Source organism: Thunnus maccoyii, chromosome 13 (genome assembly GCF_910596095.1).
Source record: "Thunnus maccoyii chromosome 13, fThuMac1.1, whole genome shotgun sequence".
Classification (NCBI taxonomy): domain Eukaryota; kingdom Metazoa; phylum Chordata; class Actinopteri; order Scombriformes; family Scombridae; genus Thunnus; species Thunnus maccoyii.
In genome coordinates this window covers 28,662,712-28,689,511 of record NC_056545.1, presented here as the reverse complement: position 1 = coordinate 28,689,511, position 26,800 = coordinate 28,662,712, and the positions used below count along the sequence as shown (strand labels likewise).

At 39.2% G+C, this 26,800-nt stretch overlaps 2 protein-coding genes across 2 annotated transcripts; one reads left to right on the top strand and one right to left on the bottom strand.

The window, feature by feature from the left end:
* Positions 1 to 5,262: 5,262 nt before the first annotated feature.
* Positions 5,263 to 8,513, bottom strand: crx (cone-rod homeobox). Its single transcript, XM_042431407.1, has 3 exons — positions 8,040 to 8,513; positions 6,768 to 6,919; positions 5,263 to 6,482 (listed from the first exon to the last, which is right to left on the bottom strand). Exons 1-3 carry the CDS (start codon positions 8,134 to 8,136, stop codon positions 5,847 to 5,849), a joined length of 885 nt encoding a protein of 294 aa, XP_042287341.1. The 5' UTR covers positions 8,137 to 8,513; the 3' UTR covers positions 5,263 to 5,846.
* Positions 8,514 to 17,906: 9,393 nt separating this feature from the next.
* kptn (kaptin (actin binding protein)) lies at positions 17,907 to 26,223 on the top strand. Its single transcript, XM_042430143.1, has 12 exons — positions 17,907 to 18,449; positions 20,140 to 20,222; positions 20,314 to 20,398; positions 20,485 to 20,539; positions 20,863 to 20,941; positions 21,662 to 21,735; positions 22,172 to 22,278; positions 23,723 to 23,827; positions 23,943 to 24,006; positions 24,116 to 24,251; positions 24,841 to 25,014; positions 25,665 to 26,223. Exons 1-12 carry the CDS (start codon positions 18,248 to 18,250, stop codon positions 25,827 to 25,829), a joined length of 1,329 nt encoding a protein of 442 aa, XP_042286077.1. The 5' UTR covers positions 17,907 to 18,247; the 3' UTR covers positions 25,830 to 26,223.
* Positions 26,224 to 26,800: the final 577 nt, after the last annotated feature.

Here is a 26,800-nt window from a genome sequence, read left to right as displayed (position 1 = left end):
ACAGCAAGGAACTTTTGCCCATGGTCTTAAATGAAAACAACACGTAAGATGTCCAATGTTTAAATAAAATCTTAAATTATCTAAAATATTAAATGCTCAATTATTGTCAAATTAAATTGCAATATGAAGCATGATACCTTCCTCTTTTAAACACGGTAGTGAATGAAACAGCCTATGTCCACATCATCAAAACTTGATAACTTAGAAACATGAACACACTTCTTGTCCTGCAGTTTGTTGAAGGAGCCACGAAACTAACATTTAGCGGGGAAAAGTGCACAGCTAACGTCAATTAGCAGCTACGTAGCTAATTAGCTGCTCAGCTGCAGCACATTAAACGGCAGTGAAACGTACCTGCAAATGTCATTTCGGAACCATTAGATGCTGGTTTGATCGTTGCTCTTCAAAATCCCTATTAGCGACACGCTGTCTGTCCATGGCTTGTACTTACAGCAGTTTGTTTTTCTTTGTCTTAAATGAGACATTAAATTTTGCAATTAATCCGCAGTTCACATGCGTGTCGAACCGTGGGTGTAGACTCAGTTTATAAACGAACTGAAGAAATTGTCACAACAAGTAACCAGACCTCCTGCACACTCATTCACTAATCACACAACATCAACAGGTGACTGAACAGCCACTCAATTAAAAACTGGATCAATTCCAAATGAATGAGTCCAGACAGCTCACTGTAACTTCAACAAGCAAACTACCCACAACACATTATATGATCTCTGCTGCATTCTTGTTAAGGAGATAAATTCACACAACAGCCACAGAGACATTTAACTAGCAGAGATGAAATTAGCGACCAAAGAGACAGAGAGAGAGAAGCTGTATCTGACTTACGTTATCTGACGTCTTCTTCTTTCTTTCATGGACATGAAGTATCCATGTCATAACGTCCATTTGTGGCTGTTGGTCATCTTGTTTGTTAGTTAACAGAACTTTAGGACTGCTGCTTAACCAGTCTGATATCATTAGCAACAACGACAAACAAGCTAACTCTCCTGGTTGTTTCTCCGGTTGCTTCTCTCTCCAGCCTCCCCGGCAGCGTCCTGCAGCTGATGCACCACACAGTCCAAATCCATTCTCCCGTTAGCTTAACAACAATCCTTAACAGTCCTTCCATGGATGTATAAAGAGTCCTTCAGGCTGCTACAACAAGCTAACTGTCGCATTGGCCAACACAAGGAGCTAACTACTGCTCGCTATCTACTGCTGCTACTCTGCCTTACAGTGGAGAGAATTGAAGATGAAATCTGGAAACTATCATTGGACCAACGCAATGTCAATATTGCATTCTGGTTGTTGATTGGTTAGGGAGGATGTCCTCCCTTGAAGCGTCATTTTACGTGTCTTGGCCAATCATAGATTAGCATGAAAAAAATGAAGTAAGTTAAATCGATGTAAGAGATCCCGCCCTGCGGAGGACAGCAGGAGCCCGTCCTCCTCTATGCGCCACTCCCCCCCACTCTCCCCGACTGCCCCCCCACCACCACTTCACACACAGACTGCCCTTTCTCCTCCTGCCCTGCAGGTGTCGCTGTTGAAGCAGTTTAAACAGGATTTCAATAATGGATTTTTCCAAAGAGGAGAGAGAAAATATTTTATAAATAATACTTAGATTTGGTAATGGTTTGTTTCAACCAAATATTCTTTTTTATATTTTGATCTCCCTCTTGCCTCTCAAAAAACAGAGGAGGAGCAATCTCCTCTGCCTCTATGGACCAGCCTCCACTGATATATATATATATATATATAAATATATATATATATAAATATATATACATGTGTGTGTGTGTGTGTGTGTGTGTGTGTGTGTGTGTGTGTGTGTGTGTGTGTGTGTGTGTGTGTATCATGTTATTCTTGCCTCTTGGGCTATTCTCAAAGCCCAGTTTGTTCACACACTTGTGCTTAAAGGTCCTCTCCTCCTCTGTAACTCTCTCTTGTGTCTCTCTTTCTCTGTTTGTGTCTGGTTGAAGGATTTGCAGAAATTAGGGAACATGTGTTGTATGTCAATGTATGTGCTCACTTGTGTTCTCTGTCAACGTTCATCTATTGTATTGTTTATCACCAGTTTAAAAAAAAAAGAAGAAGAAATTAGGGAATATGTAGAGGAGACCAGCAAGATGAGAGAACAGCATTTGTTGTGTAAAAGAATATATATATATTGAAATCTCTGAACTTCTTGAATAGATTTGATATAAATGTGTTTTATAGTTTTTATTGATATTTGACAACTTCTGGGACGGAGGAGATGACTTGTTTAGAAAGATAAAAATAAAACACTGTGACCATCAGTTTATTCTAATCTTAAACTGAATGCATGAAGCTGCTCCAAACACAAACACAAAGGGAAGAGTCAGTTAACACGCAGTAGTGGATGCATTTTACCAGCTCAGACTACATACACTGACCAGTTAGTTAAAATGATTTAAAAAAGACACATATTAGAATAATTATTGGAGTTATAGGGTTTTTTCCCTGAATATCAAACAATAAACTGTTTTATATGCTATTTATATAACATACTATCACAAAAAATCACTGTAAAAAGTTTTGTTAATGACAGCAAAAAATCTAATTTATTGAAGGTTGAGTTAGCACTGTTATGTGCTGCTAAAAGATCAGAAAAAAGTTAGAAATACATGCAGAGAAGAAGAGCGAGGAGTTGATTTCACAGGCACTAACACTCTAAAACAACAGATTTAAAGGCTTCATGTTGCAGTATGCAGTCAGTCAATGTTTTTGTGATTGCAGTAGTGCTGTATATGAGCTGGGAATATCTCCTTTGAAATAAATTCTATGGAAAAATCAGGAAATGGAAGGATGAAAACTGTGGAGGTTGTGTGGACACTGGAGGAGCAGATTCCCAACTGACATAATGGATCTCAGTATCAACAATAAAGAGAAAGTCAACAGGTTCACATTCCAAGACATTTTGCCCACTATTGCTACTCTACCTACAGTGACACTAACAGTTTACTGATAAATAGACCAGTGATCAGGAGCTGCTTCATGGTTCTTATTGTTCCTACAATTGAATGTTTGATCTTCACTCTGCATAATGATGTGCAGAGTTAGTTTTCACATTCATCTGCTGAGAGGGGAAAGTTTCCCTGTGCTCATTTAAAATCTGATTTTAAGGGAGGGTCTTACGAGCATGATTTGTCACATCACAAATAGTTTGGAGTCAATCCTGGTCCAATATTCAATTTACACACGTGTGATGTGGAAACTTGAAGCCTCCAGTGCACAAACACTGAAAATGTACTTTACAGTGTTGTAGGCGACATCTTTTGTCCAGCAGGAGAACTTCTTAAATTAAATACATTTGCATATTCATAGATTCTGGAATTTTTAATGAGGGAGAAGAAGTAGATGTACTTTACATGTCTGGAGGGGATCTTTAATTTGCTAAATGTTTTGCACACTGGTGAATCTTCCAAATTAACTCTCCCTTAACTGTATGATCAAAATGTCAGTGAATATTTCATTGAAGTTATTTATTACTTCGTGATGCTAATTTTCATTTGGGCAAATAGGACAAATGTAAAACTGTTCTTCTCTGCTGCAGCCACTCGATGTGATTTAGGCTGGTTGATTTAAAAAAAATATGCTGGAAACAAGCCTGTGTTTTTGACATGTAGAAATTAATTTCAGTCTCTTTTTTTGGACTTTTTGAATACATTTCTTTCCAGATATGAGGCCTTCTCAGACTGTGTGCCGTGCTTTTTTTCCCCCTCTGGCATTCACCTTCCTCAAGGTCTGCTCTGTCCCGTCCCTCCCCCATCACATCTGCTCCTCCCTGGGATTACAGCACAAATGTCTGTCTGAAACTCTCAGTGCTGAAGGGGGAAGATTACAAGTGCACTGCACCCTCCAAGAGAGGCTAACCAATCAGGGTGTGCAGACATAGGGATTAACCAATCACACCACGGAGAGGGAGGGCAGAGGGATTAAGCCGAGCACAGAGTGGGATTAGGTCAGCGCTGAGTGCAGAGAATGCTTTGAAATGTCTCTCGCTACCCGTTCACTTCTGTCAGTGCAGTAGAGCTCTATTTATCATCAAAATATTGTGACACTTTACATGGTTGAGGACAAGGATCATATATGATTTACAGCAACAAAAAATAGAATTTGTTTTTATTATTTATATCAACATTACACCAGAAATCTTTTAAGAGTGATACTTTAAAGAGCCTTTTATATTCATTTAGTCACCTGTACAATTTTAATCTTCTTCCTAAACAACAATAAAGGTTACATATACTGATAATTTTATGCTAACTTTTCTATAATGACAAAAATCTACAATTTGTTTTAACTTTAAATTATTTTTTCGATGAAATCAATGAGAAGGTCATCAGATAAGTAGAACTATAGCGTTGGAAAGGCAGCGTTTGCTAAGTAAGTCCTCTCTGACTGTCCTTCTTCCTTCAATACAAACTGCACACACTTGTGTAAAATATTTTCACATATTTAATATCAGTTAAGTTTGCGTGGCAGTAATCAGGTCATGTTGGGATTACCAAATTGTCAGAGGAGTTGGGGGGAGTGGTGGCGGTGGGGTCCAGGAGGGGTTGAAAGAAGGGGAACCACTGAGATGGCAGAGAGATATGTGAGAATTAATGAAAGCAGCTATAGTAAAAAACAAAGACATTGTTGAGATGTTTTGGAGTGTGTATTGTTTTTTGGGGGATGCACAGGTCAACCAGGACACAAGTAAACTGAGGCAGAAGGCAGCAACCTGAAGAGAGAAGACAGGTAGAGGTAGAGCAAAAGAGATACTGCAGAGTTGGAGAGACAGATTGAGGATAGACAGACAAAGATAGAAAAAGATGGAGGGAAAAAAGCAAGGAGAGAGCCAGGAAAGGAAGCGGGGGAAGAGGCCAAGATGGGTGAGACACAGAGTGAGACAGAGGGGGATAGGGCAATAATCCTAACTAATTCACTTAGGGCATTGCTGAAGGGAGGCTAAGAGGATTGGGACACTCCCAGAATCAGATAAGCTAAAATAACCAAGATGGACCAGTGAGAGCCATGCAGGCCATATGACAAACATGACGGGTCCAGACCTGACCAGAACATGGCCACTCTACATCCACACTGTGTTCATACTGACCTCCAACTGTGGATCAGTTTATACTGAAACTGAATCAGAATCAACTCCCTAATAAGCTGTAAACGTGAACTGAAACACAAACTATAATTCATTTCAAAGCACAGAATCCCAATGATTATCAGTGCACAAACATGTAAAGAATAGATCACTTTAATATGTCACACAACTAAAACAGAAGATCTAAGTTTTCCATCAAAACAGATCGGGATGATAACACTAAAGGCTAACACTGAATAATACGGAACACAAATGCTCAAAAGTATCTAGATGCAACCAAAGTACATATTTAAAATAAGAATAAATAACTCGAAAAATAATTCAACCCTGAAGGAGGAAGTGATCTAAAGGACTTCTGAGCTCCTTCCTGTCAAAGCAGCTCTCCTTTCACTCTATGACAACGCAACATGGAAATAAAATGAGCTAGTATATAGTCAGACAGTCATGTTCAAAGGAGAGATGGCTCAGTGTGTCTCCATACGAAGGACTCCAGTCTTTCCCTACAGACTTTTTAAAGGCTTTTGTTCTCTTATTTAACGTAGCATGAAGAAGACAACAGATATGATTTGCAGTCAGGCAGCATCAATAACAGTTATGGGTCCCCTCATCTCCAAAGTCATTCAAATGAAATGCATTTCTACAGAGGTGGCCTTGATAAAATAAAAACAAAATCTGCTTCATACTATCTCACATGGGACTCATCAACGCACATGAACACTTTTTAGAGGACCTGGAACTTCCAGGAGTTTTGGTCCTTGTGGTCCAGGCAGTCCATTGTGGTGAAGCCCAGTTTCCAGGCCTGCTGGTCCTTGTAGTCCAGGCAGTCAACCGAAGTGAAGCCCAGGGAGGAGGCAGTGCTGTAGCCCTGTGAAGACAGTGAGGCCGGGGACTGGCTTAGGGAGCCCCCCATTGAGGGCACAGTGATGGGGCTGAGAGCGCCCCCGGTGCCCGACAGCTGCGAGTGCATGGGGGACAGGTAGGCGCTGCAGTCCAGGCCAGTGAAGTAGGAGGTGGTGCTGGCGTAGCCTTGGGTGTAGGCTGACGGCTGGCCATAGCTCATAGGGTAAGGTGAGGGCCGCTGCATGCAGGGGGCTGAGGAGGCCAGGGGGTCAGGGAGAGGCGAGATGGCCGGGCTCCAGATGGACACGGCAGTGTTTCCAGTGCTGGAGCTTGGGGCCAGACTGGGGCCTGACTGGGCAGAGGAGGGGCTGTAAGAGCCAGATGGGTTTGGAACAGGATCAGGGGCGCTGGGTTCCTGTGCTGGAGAGGCCTTCTTCTTGGGAGGGCGGGGCTTGGACTGGCCACTGCTCTGCTGCTGCTGCTGACGGCACTTGGCACGGCGGTTTTTAAACCAAACCTGAAGACACAAATTAAACAGTTCAATGTTTAGCACTGAAAACAGCCAGCAGACATGGAAATATGTGTCTTGTGTTGTAAATAGGCGAGAAGTGTGACAAAATTATTATAAATATGTAATAAATAAATACATAGGAGATAGGATATATGGTGTTGAAGAGGTTAGTTGCCTTTAAAGTGTTTAAGATGCTAAACTTTAAGTGTCAGTATCTAGTCTGACTCTAAGTAACCCACTAACACTGAACAGACTGTCCTCTGTCTTGGCTGCAGCCTACATCTCCATTACCTGCACACGTGACTCAGGCAGGTTGATCTTGAGGGCCACCTCCTCCCTCATGAAGATGTCTGGGTAGCGGGTCTTGGAGAAGAGTGCCTCCAGGATGTCCAGCTGTGTCCGGGTGAAGGTGGTGCGCTCTCTACGCTGCTTCCGGGGAGTGGCTGCAAACCACACAGACACAGTGAGGGGATTATTATACTTGCAGCAATATACAGAGGTCATGAATTATTTGTACAAGTCACAGTGAATGAGAAGGGTGTACATCTTATTTTAAAGGGAACATGACATCATCATGGTTTGTTGTGTTACAGCTATGTAAATGGACGGCATTTATATAATGCCTTTCTAGTCCTCTGACTGTAGCAGATCTGTGTGAGGATGACAAGAACTACAAATGTTGATGGGAACCTCTCAGCACAGGATTGTGATACTGGTCATGATACTGACTTTTTTATAGACTGCTGCATGTGACCAATGAGGAGACAGTATTATTTGTTTTTTATATTAAAGCATATATACATATAAGCATATATATCAATCAATGGTTCCAGTTTTCTCAGAGAAGGAGAAAACACTTATTCGTATAATTTAGTTTGTAAAGTCAAAGTCATATCTATCTGCCCTCCATGGCAAACAGCCCATTCAGAACGAGTATAGTGAGGAATCATTAGATGTAGTCGCAGGAATTTGCCATTTAGTGTCTCAACCTCTGCAGACCCTCAGTCTGTCTATATTTACTTGTGAAAATTTGAGAATGCTTGAAGGAAAAAGTGAGAAACATTTTTTTAAAAATCCATGTAAAATCTTATTCGATTCCCGACTAACACTGAACTCAGGAGTGAGCACAGATTATCTGTGTTTCCATTTCAAATAGCTTGAATGTATCTGCTTATTAACAAAAGTATCTGTGCTGATACAATATATCCACGACAGCAGAGTGATATAGAAATTAAAAGATGAACTTTTCATCGCAGCATCCCTCATACCGAAAGTTATCCTGAAACCTGTTTTTATCCTGTTTTTATGTTGCTCAAATCAGTGTAGTAATCTTATATAATACATTTTATCATCTCATCATTTTTATCCAACAGTTTTCAACAATTCACGAGCTCTTGTGAAACAAATTATTTAACCTTTCTTTAATTTATTATCGTTTGGTTTCAGCGTTATTTTTACGCATCGTTTAGGTGGAATTTACACTCTAAATGACTAGAACAGCAGGAGACAAATGCGTAAAAGTATAAAAAAGTTAAAAATAAAAATATCACAGTTTATACTTACAAGGATAAGCGACGGTCGTGTGTAGCACATCCATTCCGGGGCCAGGCAAATTTAACCCGTTCATGGTGTAATGGGGTTGCTTTATGTAGGACATCATCCTTACAGCAGGCTTTTAAGTCCTGTCGCTGACTTGTCTGTCGAACACGCAACACAACAGCCGAGGACCCCTCAGAGCTCAGCTGAGGCAACAAGTCGGTGCGTCGAATCCAACCCGCTGCGCAGAGAAGCGGGACGCGTCGGAGATCACCAGAAACAAGTCAAAGTGACTTTTTTTTTTACCTGCAGTTTTAGCTTTTACTGTCTGTCAGCTTAGCAGCAGAGAACACTGCAGCGCACCGATCATCCGAAGTGCTTCTCCAAAGTCGGAGTTCACACAGTTAAGTCATCACACAGGTGAAGTGGCTACTAGATGCCTTTGCGCCTTGGTGAGGTCGCTCCACTGAGTTTCTTTACCGGCACACGCTGCTAATTAGAGGGAGCAAGTGGCTCCAGCAAACCCCTCCCACCACACACACGCACGCACACACGCGCGCGCGCGCGCACACACACACACACACACACACACACACACACACACACACACACACACACACACACACTCACACACACACACACACAGCAACAGGCTACATAATTAGACAAACTGTACTTACTCAAAGTTTATTCTTAGTCAAGTTGTAAATTATTTCTTTGAATTTTCGTCTCTGATATGAAGAAGCCTTAATAATTTAGATTCAATACCAGCATAAAGAGAAACATTAAAAATAATGTTTATCAAATATTGTATACTATCCAGATTACATAATGTTTTGAATTTGTATGAATAAGTGTTGTTTAAATATTTGAGTGCAGAAAATAAAAAGAACCATAAGAATTCCAATTACAGAAACTGTAATGTTTATGGAAATGTCCTTTTAGTTCTCATTTTGTCCTGATTCCAACTCTTTGAGCCTTCTGCCCTTTTCCCCATTCCTGATCAATTGACCTGCTGCACATCTAATGTTCATACATCCACACATAATAGTCAGATGACATTTATCTCCAAAACAGCTGCATACACACATGTTGCATTCACACACAAACACACACATGCACACACGCAAACACCCAGATGCACAAAACCGACAAAGCTCATTTGATTTATCATAATATGCTTTATCTGAAAAGTAAGTATCTTATCTCCAGATAAAGGGAGGAAAGACAGAGCAATCCATTCAGTGGTGGAGCAGAAAGGAGGCTGGAGGGAACTATTGCCACACAAGGCGGGAAATGGACGGGTCGGTGTGTAGACTGAGCAAAAACAAAGACAAGAAAAGAGAATGTGGCGACAGGCAGGATCTATAAGGTGGAAGGAGAGACAGCATGGACGGAGGATTCAGAGCAGGGAGACAGCTGCTGCGCAGAATGGAAACCTCTGACTGGACTCAGTTTTACAGAGAAATGGAGGATGAAAAAACACAGTCCTACTTTTATTTTCCTGGACTTACCGTGTTAGGAAAAGATTGCTCAGGAATGAGTTTGAGATGTGTGCATGTATTGTAACTCTGTGCATACATTGCTGTGCACATTATAGCTTTACATTATGGTTTGACAGCCTTTAACAAAACTTTTGCCATTGCTATTTTAATTGTGACTGCTTTTGATCAATGCTAAATACATTTTGTAAAATTTTTGGCTATTGTTTTTTTAGTACTTACTTTAGTACTTATTTTTATGTACTTTCATGTTATTAGGACAATTATTTCAGTATTATTCAGATGAGACACTGTAATCATTGGTCAAAATGTGAATTTTGAGGTGGGATTTTTAAAAATCAAGTACCATCTTCTTTGTGTCTTATTTTTATCTGAGGGAAAAAAGCTCATAAACAAACAAACACTGTCCAGTTGATGTTGATGATGGCGATGCAATCTTCATCCAATAGTGGAACAGCTCGTCCCGCAGCTGCAGCAGCAAATAGGGAAGTAGGGAAGAGGACTGAGCTGGTTTAATCCCTGCCCTACTGTCCTTCCCCCCTAAAGCTGGACTCATATAGACACATTCAGAATGATGCAAGCAAGGTTTTTTATTTTAAGACTGAACAGAGCAGTTTGTGCTCAACGTACTGTAGGCCGGCTGATGCTTGAAACCTCAGAAACACAGGAAATAAGAAAGAGAACAGGTGGAAGGAGGGGGAGGAGGTGGAAAGAGGGGAGGAGGCACAAAGAGGGAGGAGAGGGGTAGTGAGAGGGATGGAGGGATGGAGGAGAAGCAGGTGAAGGGGCAGAGGGTGGGGGAGGCTCCGGTTCTCGTCCCCACTGACACACTGCTGCAGTTAATCCAGATTAGAGTGTCTAAAACAGGTCGGCTAAATCTGCAGGCCAGCCAGCAATACAGAGGCTGCTGTCAGCCCCAATCACTCACCCTGCAAACACATGCACACACACGCACACACACACACACACACACACACACACACACACACACACACACACACACACACACACACACACACACACACTGCAATAATCTCCTCTGTGCAAACCAGGTGCCACCAGCAGCTCAGCACAGACTGCCACCAACCCCACCAGCCCCCACTTCCAGTCCAGTTAGGACTCCACACTGACAGACTGGATAGACACACACTCAAACACACCAAGCACCACATTCAATGTTTTGTAATTCTATGCTTTCAATATCACTGTAATGCCCTTCTCTGGTTTCTGAGGCAGCCCACAAGGGAGACAGACAGCTAATAGCTATGACACAGGTCTACACTGAGATTCAGACCCATGACGTGGTGAGTTTGTCTGCACCTTCAGCCTGCTGAGTCACCATAAAGCCCAATATGACCTGCAGATTTAACATGTCCTGTGTCAATGAATCTGACCCTCTGAGGGAGGAAGGTGCAGCTGAACACCTGTGAATGATGGTTCATGTCTATCTATTATATATCTATATCTAATATTACTCACATGGCCATTGAGAGGGTTTGCTGTAATTGTTCCTGCGGTTTCAGTACAAGGAAAAAAACCTGAAGTTTGGGGGAAGAACTGATACTCTGCAGAACATATAAAGTGATTATGATATAATGTATTACACAGCTTAAAATCTCTTGAAACTCCAATGAAGGAACATATAAAATAAAAATACTGTATGTATGGATTACGTTCCCAAAATAACAACATGGATACTCACCAATGATTGGGTACAGAAAATGTAGTTTGGGATCACAGAAAAGGGGAACAAATCTTGGAATAAGAGACCTGTCAATCATTTATGGAGTAAAGCAACATATCCATAGAGGACATAACATGTTAATAGTTATAGTCTTGTTTTCCTCCACTATACCTACATTTTCATAAATAAAGTACGTATTTTATTGGTAGCTGATTCATACAATAAAATTACACTGTAAATCATGTTCAGTAATTGATTGAACTTTCTTCTGCTGTCATGCTATATCAATTAACTATATCAATTAACAACATTATACGTGAAAACCAAAATAAAGATTGCTTTTGTTGCATTTGTGAATTCTAGGCTGGATTATTGCAATTTCTTATCATCAGGCTGCCATAAAAAATCTCTAAAAACTCTCCAGCTGGTCCAGAATGCTGCTGCATGTGTACTGACAAAAATCCAGAGTAGAATTTAGAATCCTTCCCCTCACCTACAAAGCCCTTAATGGTCAGACATCATTATATCTTAAAGAGCTCATAGTACCCTATTACCCCACTAGAACACTGAGCTCCCAGAATGCAGGCTTACTTGTGGTTCCTACAGTCTCCAAAAGTAGAATGGGAGGCAGAGCCTTCAGCTATCAGGCTCCTCTCCTGTAGAACCACCTTCCAGTTTCTGTCCGGGGGGCAAACACCCTCTCTACATTTAAGAGTAGGCTTAAAACTTTCCTTTTTGATAAAGCTTATAGTTAGGGCCAGCCAGGCTTGCCTTGGACCAGCCCCTAGTTATGTTGCTATAGGCCTAGACTGCCGGGGGACTTTCTATGATACACTAAGCTCCTCTCTTCTCCTCCTCCTCTCCATCTGTACACATTCATGCACCATTAATGCATGTTACTAACTTGGCTTCTTCCCCAGAGTTTTTGTGCTTTCTTGTCTCACAGGTTTCTATGGATTGTGGTCATGGACCACCTGGTTATGCATTGTGAGCTTCCGTGGATCTTGGTTGCAGACCGCCTGCTGCCATGGTCCTGCATGATGCCCATGCCTGGTATTATTATTATTAGTCATATTTATATTATTATTGTTGTTATTGTTGTTGGTGTGCTTCTTTGTGTCTCTCTCCCCCCTCAAGGTAGATGGCTGGCCAGCTAAAGCCTGGTTCTGCTCAAGGTTTCTTCCCCTTAAAGGGGAGTTTTTCCTTGCCGCTTTTGCAAAGTGCTTGCTCATGGGGGAATGTTGGGTCTCTGCAAAATAAAGAGTATGGTCTAGACCTGCTCTATGTGATAAGTGCCTTGAGATAACTTCTGTTGTGATTTGGTGCTATATAAATAAAATTGACTTGACTTGACTTGGCTTTAGATCACAACCTGCCAAATAGAGCCAAATTATTCCCAATTTATAGTGTCACTTTTTGTAGTAACGGTGCACCAGAACAGTATGTACATTCGTGTAGGTACAAAGGAACAAGATGTAAAGTTGGGGAATAAGGAGGACAACAGTCTGGGAACTTAAAATGTTCTCAGTATGACCTGGTGAGCAACAATCTGGTGTTTCACTAATTTTAAAACTAGTCTTCCTTACTTGGAGGTAAAATGCTTTATAATTTTATTACTCCATTCTATATTTTGTATATTTTATAATGTACGCCTTGTACAATATAAAATATACAAAATTGTCACTAGAAAACAGAACAATAAAGCCTCTTTCTCCTTGAAGATCATGTATAACATCTTCAACCTAACCAAAAATCAGGTTTAAAGAATGTGTCTATACTATTTCTTTTATATTGTTAAACAAGTATTTGAGATGTATATTAATTATGTATTTGGAAAATACACTATTTTACCCTCTGATGATACTTTATTGTGTTGTTATTGTAGTATAACTTGTAACATAACAGTGTCTGTACAGTGTATCACTTTAAGTGAAGAATTAATTCAGATTTTCTTTAGTATTATGTGATTTCAGTGATCATGCTGGGAAATCACAAGATAGAAAAAAAAAGTTTTGTTAGTTATTATGATAAGGCTAACATAGAGATGCATGTTAAAAACATGTAAACTGGCCTGTTAATATTGTCTTACATGAAAATATGTGTGATTTTTCACTTGTCAAGCTCCCAGTTGGCAACATTATAAGCCATCATGATGTCCAATACCACTGCTATGCAGATGATACACAACTGTATATCTCTGTTTCACCAGACAATCCTAGTTCTTTGAATGCTGTTATTAGCTGTCATCAAAATTTAGATGTGTAAAAAGTTTTTAAAAGTGAATGAGCAGAAACCCAAGATTCTACTTGTAGAAAGCAAAAAGAAAGAAGCTTCAGTCAGTGTTTTGCTGCCTGTCCAAGCAGATTACAGAAAGACGTAAATTATATATATGATTTTTGATTTTAAATGTTGTTTCTCATTTTAAAAAGTTCACAAAAACATTTTTTTTCAATGTTTTTCATCTTTTCAATAATTCTGAAATGCTGATACATGCTTCAATTACAAGTTGCTTAGACTACTGCAACTCTCTTTTTTCCCGGTCACTTTACCTCACTGCCCGTGACACTGTATTGGCTACTTGTACACTTTAGAATTGATTTTAAAGTCCTTGTATCTGTTTATATAGTCTTACATAATCTTGCAGCTTTTATACATCAGCGACAGCTTTTCACTGTATGTTGCAACTTGAACTCTCAGATCATCCACTGCCTTTATTTGAGATATTTCTAATGTTCCCCACAGGGAATATAGTGAAGCTACTTTGTTTTTATGCCACTAAACTGTTCATGAGCCTCGTTCTGGATCTCAGAACAGCTAACTTGCTCTTGATACATATCTTTTTCATACTTTATTTGAGGTAACACTACCTTGTCAGCTCTAAGTTTATATTTTTGCTATTTTTTTTATCGGTTTTATTGTTATTGTTTTCAAGGTTTTATAGTATTGTTGTCAAACAGTTGCTTTTTGTCATGGTTTATTTTAATTTTTCTTTCCTGCTTAATGTTGTTTTTAATCCTCTTTTGTGATGCACTTTCGGCTGCATGAAAGACATGAAAGACACTCTACAAATACACATATTAATATTATTATTATTATTATTATCAGTAAAGGGAACATGTCACTAAAGTGGATTCCTTATAAAACTACAGCCACAATAAATTTGAATTATGCAAGGTATGTTCATGTTTTGTGTGTGTGTGTGTGTGTGTGTGTGTGTGTGTAATGAGTCAGGAGTTGCAGTGTGAGGTGAGGTGTGTCAGTGTAGAGGATGAGTGATTACAGTGGACAGTAATCCTGCAGATGGATTAGCAGGTGGTATTAGGAGAAGTGGGGGTGTAGCACACTGCCACCTCTGAACTGTCACAATATGGAGCAGCAGCTCGCACGGCCTCACCTCCGTCTGCTTCACCCCAGCAACACACACCTGACATTGTAGCACACACTATGGAACAGTGACAACAAAGAATGATTGCTGGGTGGGTTATGGAGCCTGTAGTGTTCATATTGACACAAAGCTGCTGCTGCTGCTGCTGCTGCTGCTGCTGCTGAGGGAGAAAATCACGTGTATCTCTGGAGAGGTTGCAGCGTTGTGTTTTTTCTTGATTATGGTCACGGTTTTTTGAGTTACTTGGTTTTAAAAAAAGTTCCTACTGCTGAAGTGAAGGCATATTAGCAGGTCAAAAGTTGTTCACCTGCTTGCACTGATATATACTTGTGCCACTGTTTAAAACAAAACTGGCATCCTACAGTGATGTCAGTTATCTAGCAGACCTGTCTCTATTGTGAACTATGACTTTGTAATGTATTACAGAAGTTAGGTCAGGCCTGGATTCAAGGGTATGGTTGGGATGTTGCTGAATCTTCCCTTTATTGAAACTGAATTTGAAGATGTTTGTTTTGATGATGACATAAGACAGGAATTACACATCTTATGCAACAATCTTTTCTGTCCCTAAATAACCTCTTAAAATTATGCATCTGTTCCATCAATAAAAGTATAATGTATGGAAGGATTTCAGACATCAAATGACCATAATATAGGAAAACCATCCCATAATAAGTATGTTATGTGTTATAAGCAAATGTAGAAAATCTGGAATTGAAATATACAGTTAAACAGCTTGGTCAAGGTCTGGACCATTTTAAGAATTGACCACCATGGGAATAAATGTCCACACAACTTCCTAATGCTGTATTCTAATTGTATTAACAACTTATTAACATATACTGATCACAAAATAGAAGCAGCACCAATTGATGATAGTTTTTGAGCTTTGTCTGTTTCTTGCTCACCTTATCTTAAAGTGTGATATCAAGACGGTATCAGGTGTGGTATCAAAACAGCTCTTTTATTTGCTGTTGTGGATCCTACATAGATGCAGCTCGCAGCCTCTGGATCTTCCAGGTTTTATGTTTTCTGGGTATAAAGTAAGTTGTAATCTCTTCAGAGGTCTGTTAGTATGTTATCAGGCAGGTGATACAAAGCTGCAACACATTTAAGATACTGTTGCAAATGTGCTCTCAGAGCAACCATATATTGGCAGCCTTTTTTTGTTTTGTTTTCTTTGTACTGGTAAAGTTCAAAGTAGAAACCAACAAAAATTTTAATTATTTCAACAAGTCTGATAGGAGGCACTGTTTTAAACGTCTTGTTTTAGAGAGCTAGGTCTGGCTATTGAGTGACAGCACCATCCTAAAGGTTAATTGGGTATCTCAACTAGTTAATTCCAAGAAAGTTTAGTGACTACAGATCAGGCGGAAACAAAACTTGGTTTTGTTTATCAGTGCCCTGTTTACACCCCAGTTTCACACAGTTCATAAGTGTTTCTCCATGGCAGTTAATTGTGTACGTTACAGCACAATCTCATTCTTCCAGTGAATTCACAATAAATTGTTATGTCAGAGTCCTGCGAGGACACAACCTGGGCTGTGTTTTTCAGACTCACTGCAGCAGAGGAAGGAAAAGCACTGGCTGGTAAGGCAGGTATTAGGTCAAGTTTAGGCTGAGCCATCATAACGCTCATCCCAAGCTGGGCAATAGACTATCTGGGAATGGAAGTTTCACCCAAAATTCTATGACACTATTTTGCTCATTTACTTATTTAAAACGTGGTGAGAGCAAGCCTAACGGATGTGGAGATATTCAAGTCAAATATATTTTTTTACTTCTATGCCACTTTAAAAAAGTGAGGATTGGCTGCATTCTTGAAGAGGTTTGGGCTACACATCTCAGGACACCACACAATTACCAGTTCACAAGGAAAAATAAAAATAGATATATTTTTGGAGGACAAGACATGTAAGTTTGCTTTAAATCAGTATAAATCCAACAGCCTTGCACTTGAGATGTTGTTTAGTCTCTCTACCTCCATATCCTGACCTGCAGGAGGGCAACATACAGCTTTCCTCTACAGAGTCAGTTAATTCAATAACTTGATGAGTGAATTTTCACTGACATCTGGTGGACAAACTTCGTTAACTCTCTGAATTTGTCCGACAGGGTTGTGAGTCTTCAAATGTTGCTGAATGGTCAGCCAGAATGAAAACATTATTTTTTTCAAATCCTGTTCCTTAGAGCGTAGCTATTGTATGGTGGGTTTTTAATGGATCCTACATGCATAATGATGTGTTTTTATTCATTTAAATACATGACTTTGTAGAATTATCATGTTTGATGCTTGTGTCTGAAATTTTTATTGTGTAATTAATTTTCATCACATAATGTTCTTTATTTGGGTAAAGGTAGATTGGGTCATGAATGTGTAAAGAATGCATAAAAATGGGAGAATAAGATAAGATAAGATAAGAAACAATAAGATAAGATAAGACTTTACTGATCTCCAGAGGTGAAATTTTCATGTTACAGCAGTGCAGGAAACAAAGTAACAGATAAGAACTAAGAGTAACAAACACAACAAAATAAAAAAGTCAAGTAAATGGAATTAAAACTATATACATTATAAACATTATACTGCAATAGTTAGGTTACATGACCTGAGTTGTGGGTTGTAAAAATAGAAAGGTTGTGCAAAATATGTGCAGAAGTAATGGTTTTGGTAGATGTAGCTATAAATATATATGTATACATTATGTAGGTGAAGTAATGAATGCAAAATAAATATACAGTAGTGTATAGTATAGAATAAAAGATTAGGGATAGGCATGGCCATAATATAAGAGGAGATTATTATTAACAGAATCACCTCACCTGTAGTTTAAGATTCATGTTATCTCACTTTTGACAAGGTAGGATGTATAATGTTAACTAAAATATCATATGAAGTGTTGTGGTTTGGGCTTTAACAGACTGTACCGGTAGATGGCAGTATTATGCACGTGATGCGCCAAAGCTGTCAATAATTTACAACATGAAGCAGAAAAGTCACATGCTGCCTTCAGGGGCTCAGGTTGGTGCGTATTATGCTGTGAAGACTCCAATATCATTTAATGTCATGAATTGACATTGTTATGAGCTTTAAAATAATTCACTCTGTAAGAAGATGGATGGATGTCGTTTAAAATTAATTAGCACAGAGCTACTTTTCAGCGACACAGTGAGTATATCCACCGTGCAAATGACACTTTTATTGTTTATCCAAAACTTAAACAACATAAGAAAATAAAAATGGAAACAACTTGTGGAAGAAATAAGAGATATATTTTTAATTTGAATACACCTTTTTTGTCATTAAAAGCTTAATTTTCCACTTCGCCTGATCGTTTGTGTACAATGATTTTAATATATCCGATAAACTTGAACGCAGCTCCTCTCAAACCGGATATTTTGCTTCTGTGGATAATTTGGTGAGGCTACAATCAGCCAGAAAAATACATCGCAGATGAGAAATGAATGTCTTCAAAATACAATAATCGTTATTACTGAGTCAGTCGTCGGATGGAGTTCTGGAAGAGAGAAGCTAACTTACTAATGAACATATGAAATACATATGTTCATAGAACATATGTATTTCATATGTTCATAGTAGCCGTGGACTGTCTCAGTTCTCAACATTTTTGATAAATTAGTGAGTTAAGTATTGTCCTGCAGGATGCTCAGAGAGTCGTATCCCTTCGTGGAGGACAGCTTCAGCCGCTTCCCGTCGCAGAGCAACATTTACGGGCTGTGTCAGGCCGGGGAGCAGGAGCTGCTGGCCGCCACCCTTAAAGGGAAGGTGGTTAGCTTCAGATACCAGGAGCTGCAGCACAAAATCCGACCTGTGGCCAAGGAGGTCCAGTTCACCTACATACCAGGTACCAGGAGCATCTAGTGAAAATACAGTGAACACCTGGAGTTAATGTTCTCTGTACATCCACTGTGGAGAGATACAGACACATATGCATCGTCTTTTTAGAAATATTATAGTGAGTTTCATTTTATTGTGATGTATTTATAATTGTTTCGTTACTTAGAATAAAATGGGACATAAATCAGTTGCTGTAGTACATAGTGCAGTACATAGTACAATGATGTATTTTATATGCTAATATCTACTAACTGTTCAAACCTTGTGCAGCGGAGGAGCAAGAACATAAATCAACACAAGTACAGAGATAGAAAGTATTTACTCCAGTACTGTACCTTCACTTCACTTTAGTATTTTCATGTAATACCGCTACACTACAGAGGGGCATACTGAACATATACTATGTACTTGACAGCTGTTAGTTATTTTGCTGCTTAACATGGTGAGCTTATAAAAATGTTGCATGTTTATAGATTAAACCATCAGATTATATAAAATACCTAAAATGAGCTCCACCTTCACACATCATCAGTAAGTACTGTATACTACACACCATCCAGTACTTTTACCTTTGATACTTTAAGTGCATTTTGCCAGTAATATTTGTATAATTATACTAAAGTGACATTTTAAATGCTGGACTTTTACTTGTAATGGAGTATTTTTGCTCTGAATACTTCCTCCACCACTGCACATGTACATGGAATACATATGAATTATAAGTACAAATAAACACAAGAACTATAAATATTTAAAGAAAAGAAGCAAAACCCACAAGTACATAAGATAATAGTAATAGTTATTATGAATTATTTTGGAAACAAAATCAAATACAAGTTATAAAGAGTTTGAGTTAAAGTATTGGCTATATACCTGTAGTAGACCACACTAGAAGTACTACAGTAGTAGAAGTAATATAATTAAACGAAACAAGACTAACCACACAGCCTTCTTTGGTTTCTTGCATTCAGTGTCAAGAGCCTGACATTTTCCACAATCTAAATGTAAGGAGTTCATCCTGTAGAGAGCCAGCTCATATCATCTATATAACCTGTAACCCAACATGAAAATCACTCAGACATCCATCAGAGCCTGTTGTCATGTGACTCTGCTTTCACCACAGTGGGGCTCCTTCCTCTGTTGCAGGAAGCACAAATAATCTAATGCATGTTTGGAGGTCTTTTTCCAGATGTGCTGTAACAGTATCATTTTCTTTCTTAAACTCCTGTCCTGCTCTGTAAACAGTAAAATAAAAATACTCCACATGATGAAAAATGAATAACAAGCTCTCCAACTCACAAGACACCAGTTTTTGGATTTCCTCCTCATAAATTACATTTTAGACATGACTTGCACTTTATAGCTCACATGGAATAGAGATTCTAATATAGATTATACAGAACGAGCACTGTAGCTGCTCCAGTTAAGTAAATAATAATGATAATACACTATTACACCAAGTTTATTTTTATCTTTATCCACTGTTATTTTATCAGAAATTATCAGTTTTTTAAGGTTGTTGAGTTTGAATGTGTTTTCTGCTTCAAATAATCTTATTAAATCAACAAGTTTTGGCCTAATCAGTGTTTAAAGTATTAAGTATGCTAATCAGAGTTTTACTTTTAGTAATAATTTTTTCGTAATTCAGAGTAATATAGCCCTGAAACATGTGATTTGATCCTGTCTTCTTTATCTAGTTGATGCAGAGATTGTATCAATTGATGCCTTCAACAAGTCTCCACCCAAAAGAGGCCTGGTGGTGGGCATCACGTTCATAAAGGTATGATCATATGAAGTTCAGGAGTCACTTTACTGTAATGACTGTAAATACTTTCTACAGTGACAGAAGCATTTCTTCTGATCTCCTGCAGGACTCTGGTGACAAAGCTACTCCGTTCCTGAATATCTACTGTGACTATGAGCCCGGCTCAGAGTTCAACCTGGAGTCTATTGCTCGTGAGTGAGACGTGGTGTCCAGATGTGTGCTGTGCTCACTCTGGCAGATGTTTCACATGCTGATGTTAGTGTGTCTCTCCGAACAGAAAGTTGCCTGAATCTGGAGTTGCAGTTCACACCCTTCCAGCTTTACCATACAGAGTAAGTTTGCTGCTGTGGAGCTGTGATACACTGTAAACCAATCAACAACATATGCTAAATGCTCAAGTCAAGCTCAGACTGATAGACTTTCCTTCACCTCTATGTTATTACTATTAACCATTATTTTCAATTTAACTGGTCAATAACACACTGGTTGACTGTGGGCAGTCACTCCACTGAACTTGTTGATCAGATTCTATGTGAGTGTGTTTTATAGCAGTCATGTTGTCTGTCAGCAGCTGCAGTACAGACAGTATCTGACAGACTACATGACAGAGTGTATCTACATGGTAAATGTCAGCAGCCTTTGCTTTCTCTGTTAGAGTGCAGTGTGACGATGGAGGCAGTGAGACGGTGTTTCTGCTCAGTGGTCACGACCAGAGGATCCACCTGTACAAGGAGGTCAGACTAGACACTGGACCAACCTGAGGGTGCAGGGTGGAGTGTGTGTGTGTGTCTATGTGTGTGTGTGTGTGTGTGTGTTATTATGTCCTTTAATTCAATTCATTTATCTCTGGTTTATTAATTAATTTGCTTTTTTACAATTAATTCTATTCTATTTGTCCCATCTATTTCTGTGGAGATATGAAATGGAAACAAACATTGAAAATTCATTATTAATCCTACTTTTGTATCAGTTTTATTACTTTTTGACAAGCAGCGCATTTGTATTGTCTTCTGTTTGTGTGTGTAAAAGAATTTCAAACAAACTTTAAAAAGTAAAAAACACAAGAATCCTGTGATCAAACATTCTCACATCAAGGTCCATTTAGTAGCCGTTCTGTTGCTTTCAATCATATCACATGATCTTCATCAGCATGGAGTTTGTAAAGTTGTTCTGGAAAAGTAAATGTTCCATTTTTTTCCCCGAGCGCTTTCAGGACTCCTCGTTTCAAAGTTTATTCTTGATCTTAGAAACAGCAGCCGACAACAAGATTCATCGTTCTGACAAACAGGAGGCTCATGGACTAAAAAGCACGAAAGCTACAGGAAGAGTTTTTTCATAGGAAGAGAGATAAAAACAAGATGGTGATGAGTTTGCATATCTGTAGGAGACATCCACTTTGATTCATCATGCAAACATCAGAGCATCATTCAGCCTGACTCTCCTGTCTCCAACAGAACGCCTCCCTCCACCAGTTTGAAGAGCAGCCAGTGGAAAGACTCTTCCCTGAACTACAGCAGCTGCCCAGCAAGTTAGTCTGTGCACCTTTACCTCTGTTAGCTCTGTAACTTCTATTTCTGTATGTTATTCTGTATTTTATATGATCGTCTCCCGTTACATGATGAATCATATTATGTCTTTTTAGACATTGACCAGATCATTAATTCATAACAAAACACCAATTTATCAGGTTATAATGAGAAAAGTGAAATAATGAGTGAAGTTTCTTGACATAAGAAGATTAAATATGTTGTCATAACAAGAAATGTTTCTTGTTAAAACGTAATACGAACAATATTTTGTCAAAAAGTGAAAGGTTGTTAAAGCAAGAAAAAAAATCTCATTATACCAAAGAGCAGATGTTTCTTTGTCATGATGTCAGCAATAATCTGTCATGTGTCAGTAATCAAATATGTCAATCAACATATTAAATGAATGTATGTTGTGTTTCTCCTCCCTCCATGCAGCGTGTTGTGGTTGGATGTGTTGAGTATACCTGGCGGCCGGCGACTGTCTGCGTTTGGCTGTCAGAACGGCTTCGTTGGACTGGCTCTGGTCAACCAGACTGGACCAGGTGAGGCAAACCAGAAACAGAATAATAACAGCTCTGTGAGATTCGGAGAAAAAGATCTCAGAATACAGTCAAGACCCTCCTTCCTTCATCCAGGGCTGCTGTACATACACACCTGCCTGTTTGGCCAGACCTCCATGTTAAAATACACTGTTTATGAGGTGTTGAAAGTCCACTATACACTCTACTCGGGCTGAAGGTGAACAGAGCTATGTTGGGAATTATATAAGGTCACCAGACTCCATATACTTAAAAGGATGATAAAGGGGTAATTTGTCTCACCCCAACAGATGCGACAAAGCTAACAGGCGAGATGCGAGATGTCAGTCAATCACAGCCTGTATACATCTACAGGGCTGCTCTGGCATTCATGTCATATCACTCAGACTGAAATTACAAGCAGCCGAGTCAGAAAAATGTTCATGTCAGGCTCTTAGTTGTAATTCTGAGCCAGCGATCATGGCAGACAGCTACGATATCTCACACTTGGTGAGAAGAACTAAAGAAATGTCCACAAACCTCCAGCAAAGTGGCTGTTTTTAAATATATATCCAATAGTAACACCAACATAATTGATTCAGCTAATTAAAAATGAGCTATACACAGTTTGTTTGACTTTGTTTGGTTGTTTTTACTTGTTAATGAACAGCTATGAATATACAGCACAGCAAAAATAGCTCATTTAGCCTATTTAAATGGTGCGACTACAAGGCCAGCAGTGGGGGTAACCATTTGGGAATAATGTGTGAACATCCCCAAGTCGGAATAATTTCCTGTTCTTCCCATTCTGCCAACATTGTGTGAATGCAGCATGTGTCTGATCACTAGACTTGCCATAGCAGGAAAAACACAGGTGTTATTAATAACAATAACGATGTCTGTTGTATTCAAGTGTCCCAGTAAGTCGTGACAGTGAGCCAGCAAACACAATACCAGAACCCTGAAGCTGAAGCAGCTACATGGAATCCAGCCATTATTAACTGAGGTCTCGTCAGCCAAAATAATTCAAATCAGCTGTGTGGGTATACCATGGCTGTGCATGATCTTTAGACATTCCTAATTGCAATACATAATGTAGATGTATGGTTAGGGTTAATGTGTATCACTGAAACACATTCAGTTTATGAAGATCAACATTAAGCCTCATCTGTGAACTCATCAACAACTGGGGATTTATTAAGAATACAATATTGCATCTGTGCTGTATGCCTTTTTGTTCTGTTCACTATGCATTTTTCATTACAAAGTTGAGAAATAAATGATCTTATTTTGTCAATTTGAGCATGAAAACAGGACCTGAATTGTTTTCTGATGGGATCTTTCAAGATACATCTTTTATATAATTTGTGCTATTTTGAAATGATGTACATATATATAAATGATGATGATATGTAAATGATATAGGACTATCTCTAGGTGTGTTTAAAGCATTGTGTGTTTTTATCAGTGGTTTTGCAGAGCTGGCGGGTCCAGTTCGACAGTCCAATCTCTGTAGTACTGCTGTTTCCTCTGAGCTGCCAAACTGAGCCCAACCAGCCCGGCGGACAGAAAAGTATGTTATTGGTTTGTTGTAGTTTGTTGTAGTCAGTATAACTTATGTCTGGCCATTATTGTGGAACAGTTTGGTAAAATCAAGTATGTTTGGTTGATTCTTGGTCTTTTTTCAGGAATGCAAATGGAAGGATACAACCTTCTGGTAACCAGCACCATAGAGATGGCGGTTGTCTATAGGTCAGTATCAGACAGATTTATAAAGAGTCACTTGGTTTTGTGTGGTTTCTCTCGTAGAAAATGTCTCTAAGCTGAGGTCAGAACAGTGTTATATTTGTGTGTGTGTCAGAGATGTCCAGGACCGCGGTTTGTCTCACTCCATGTGCCTCTCAGAGAGTGACCAGTGGGACGCAGTGCTCTGCGCTCTGGTCATTGACCTGGATTTTGATGGGCAGAAGGAAGTGCTGTTGGGAACATATGGACAGGTCAGCATGTCTTTACTAATGGACTTCATTAATAGTACTTTACAGAATAAGGCTTCAGATATCCTGTATTTTATGTTTAGTCCCATTAAAAGTCCTAAAATCCTGTTTTCTCAAACATATTCTTACTTTGAGTATTAGGGTGCTACATGAACACTTGATTTCCTGCCAAAGTTCAAACAGTTTGGCTTTATATAAGAAATATTCTGTATTTTATATTTGTCTGTGCTCTTCTCACTGATTTAAAGTGGGTGGCACTCAGTTGGAAAAAAGTGATGTCACATATTTCAGTTCACCAATCAGGGTTTATTTTGTAGGGGACTATGTTTAGCTACGGATTTGATGCTAGTGAATATTAACACCAGCAGGATGGTGTACTGTGTCTGAGACTGGCTCAAAATAAACTGCAGGGCCCATTGATGTGTTTTAATAGTTTTTGGACAACAGTTCATTGGTTGTTTTGCTCTTTTCAACATTGTCAACAATAAAAAGAATATAGTAATATCTCCAGACGAATCCATAAAGTAAAATGGCATATGCTGTAGGTCCGGATCTCAACGATAACAGTGTTATCTACCTTTCTGCCATGCAGGAACTTCTTTGTTACAAATTCCAGGCGACAGGAAGTGGACGAGATGGCCACTTTCAGCTGCTGTGGAGGCGGAGCTTCAAGAGTCCTTTGCTGTCCATCATCTACTTAGACTTGACAGGGGACGGTTTGAGGGAGCTGGCTGTCCTCACACTGAAGGGACTGCATATCTTACAGGTATGTAGCAGAAAAGTGTGCTACAGAGATCCATGATGCTAATAGCTTCTCAGGGTCAGTGTATCCGTATTGATGCTACCATTGTTCTTGAACTACCTTGAACTGAGAAATTAAAGTATTTCCCCTGGAGAAGTGACTTGCTGACCTCTACTGGCCACCAGTAGAAATTGCAGCAAAATTGCACAGATTTTAAAAGCCACTCATCTCTTATCTCCACTCTTCTCTTGATCTTCACTGGCCTGTAACTGACAAAAACAATCACATCCCATTTGCAAAAGCCACTTAGATAGCAACTAAAACAATCTAGTAAATGACTAAATACATCAATAATATGCTTTTAGAATGTTCTTGTTGCACCATTTTCCATCACTCACCCAGTTGAAATTGGCCAACAATCCCAACAAACCTACACATTTATTATTACCACAATCTGCTATTGAACAAACAACTTTTCAGCTTTGTCACTCTCACGCATCCAAAAGCAGCTCATCACACACTCCACCAGACATCTGCTGTACCATCTCTGAAGCAATGCTCGCTGCTGATATTTCTTCAACACAAATGAATCCAACTGACTCCCTCAAATCTGTTTCACATACTGTATATCTCATTCGACGTCATGTTATTTTACTCCCTATCTGTCTTTTCAGCATAGCCTCACCTGCACTGCTCATTTGGTCCTGGAGCGGCTTGCCCAGAGGGTGTCAGCGCTGACAGCCGGCTCTGAGCTGGAGTCAGCTGAAGCTCAAGACACTGAGGAGAAGGATGCTCCTGCAAAGAAAGAGGAGTGCACAGTTCACACACCATCAAATTAAGAAGTGTTCACCTGTGAGTCCCAGTGGTTCAGACTGAAGCGTTTGCCTTATTTAAGGTGCCATGTGAAGGATTTTCTGAGGGTTGCGTTTTCCTGATCAGTTAAATTTAGTTGTGATGACAGACTCTAGTTAGAAGATCAAAGTTCACATTCACCATTCAAAAAAGTAACACTGCTTTGTGGTTTCATACTTAAGATACTGTAAAAAAAACTGATGAAGAGTTCAAATTAAACCAAGCAAATGCAGTGACACACATTGGCTTCCTCAGACTAATCCCATATCTGTGAAGAGTAAGTTCTTTGGAATTATGTAATTAAGTTGTCGACTATGAGATGATGTGCTGTAGATATTGTACAGCAATTTGCAGATAATAAATGACACATTTGGGTCTATACTTTGTGGTTCGTGGGTATTTATCTCCTGTGTTGTTACTGTGTTTTTTTTCTTCCTTTCTACAATTACTTTGAATATTAAATTCCAAAATGTTACTTCTAACAGGTCAACACAAATGCATTGTATTTCATCAGTCTGAGAGACTATAGAGTTATCTGTCCCAGGATAGAAACACCAGGGAATTCCAGAAACAAGTGGGACTACACCGAAAACAAGTGAACAGGTAAACATTAATAGTTTATTTCTAAAAAATAAAAATAAAAATTTTTTAAGACTGCATATGAGAGCAGATAGACATTAATTGCAGTTCGTAGTGTTACATTATGATACAGGTCCTTAAGGTGTTCTATTTTGGAGCTCAGAAAAAGATCAATGAAATCAAAAACTAGAAAAACAAAATAGCAAAAAATAAATAAAACCAATAGCAATGGTTTTATGTGGATAGTGAGATGACAGAGAAGAGCAGTGGCTTCAGTCCAAAATGCAGTTACCTCACATCAGATGGATCTTTGCTGTATTGGCCTCGTCTTTTGGCCGGTCAGTGGCACTGTAGTCCTCTCTGCAGCTCTCAAACTATA

Coding starts and splice junctions, on each gene's coding strand:
- crx (XM_042431407.1), bottom strand. CDS start 8,136: ATGATGTCCTACATAAAGCAACCCCATTACACCATGAACGGGTTAAAT. Junction 6,920..8,039: donor CACGACCGTCGCTTATCCTT/GTAAGTATAAAC, acceptor TGTGGTTTGCAG/CCACTCCCCGGAAGCAGCGT. Junction 6,483..6,767: donor TGCCTGAGTCACGTGTGCAG/GTAATGGAGATG, acceptor TTGTGTCTTCAG/GTTTGGTTTAAAAACCGCCG.
- kptn (XM_042430143.1), top strand. CDS start 18,248: ATGCTCAGAGAGTCGTATCCCTTCGTGGAGGACAGCTTCAGCCGCTTC. Junction 20,540..20,862: donor TTCCAGCTTTACCATACAGA/GTAAGTTTGCTG, acceptor TTTCTCTGTTAG/AGTGCAGTGTGACGATGGAG. Junction 24,252..24,840: donor TGTTGGGAACATATGGACAG/GTCAGCATGTCT, acceptor TCTGCCATGCAG/GAACTTCTTTGTTACAAATT.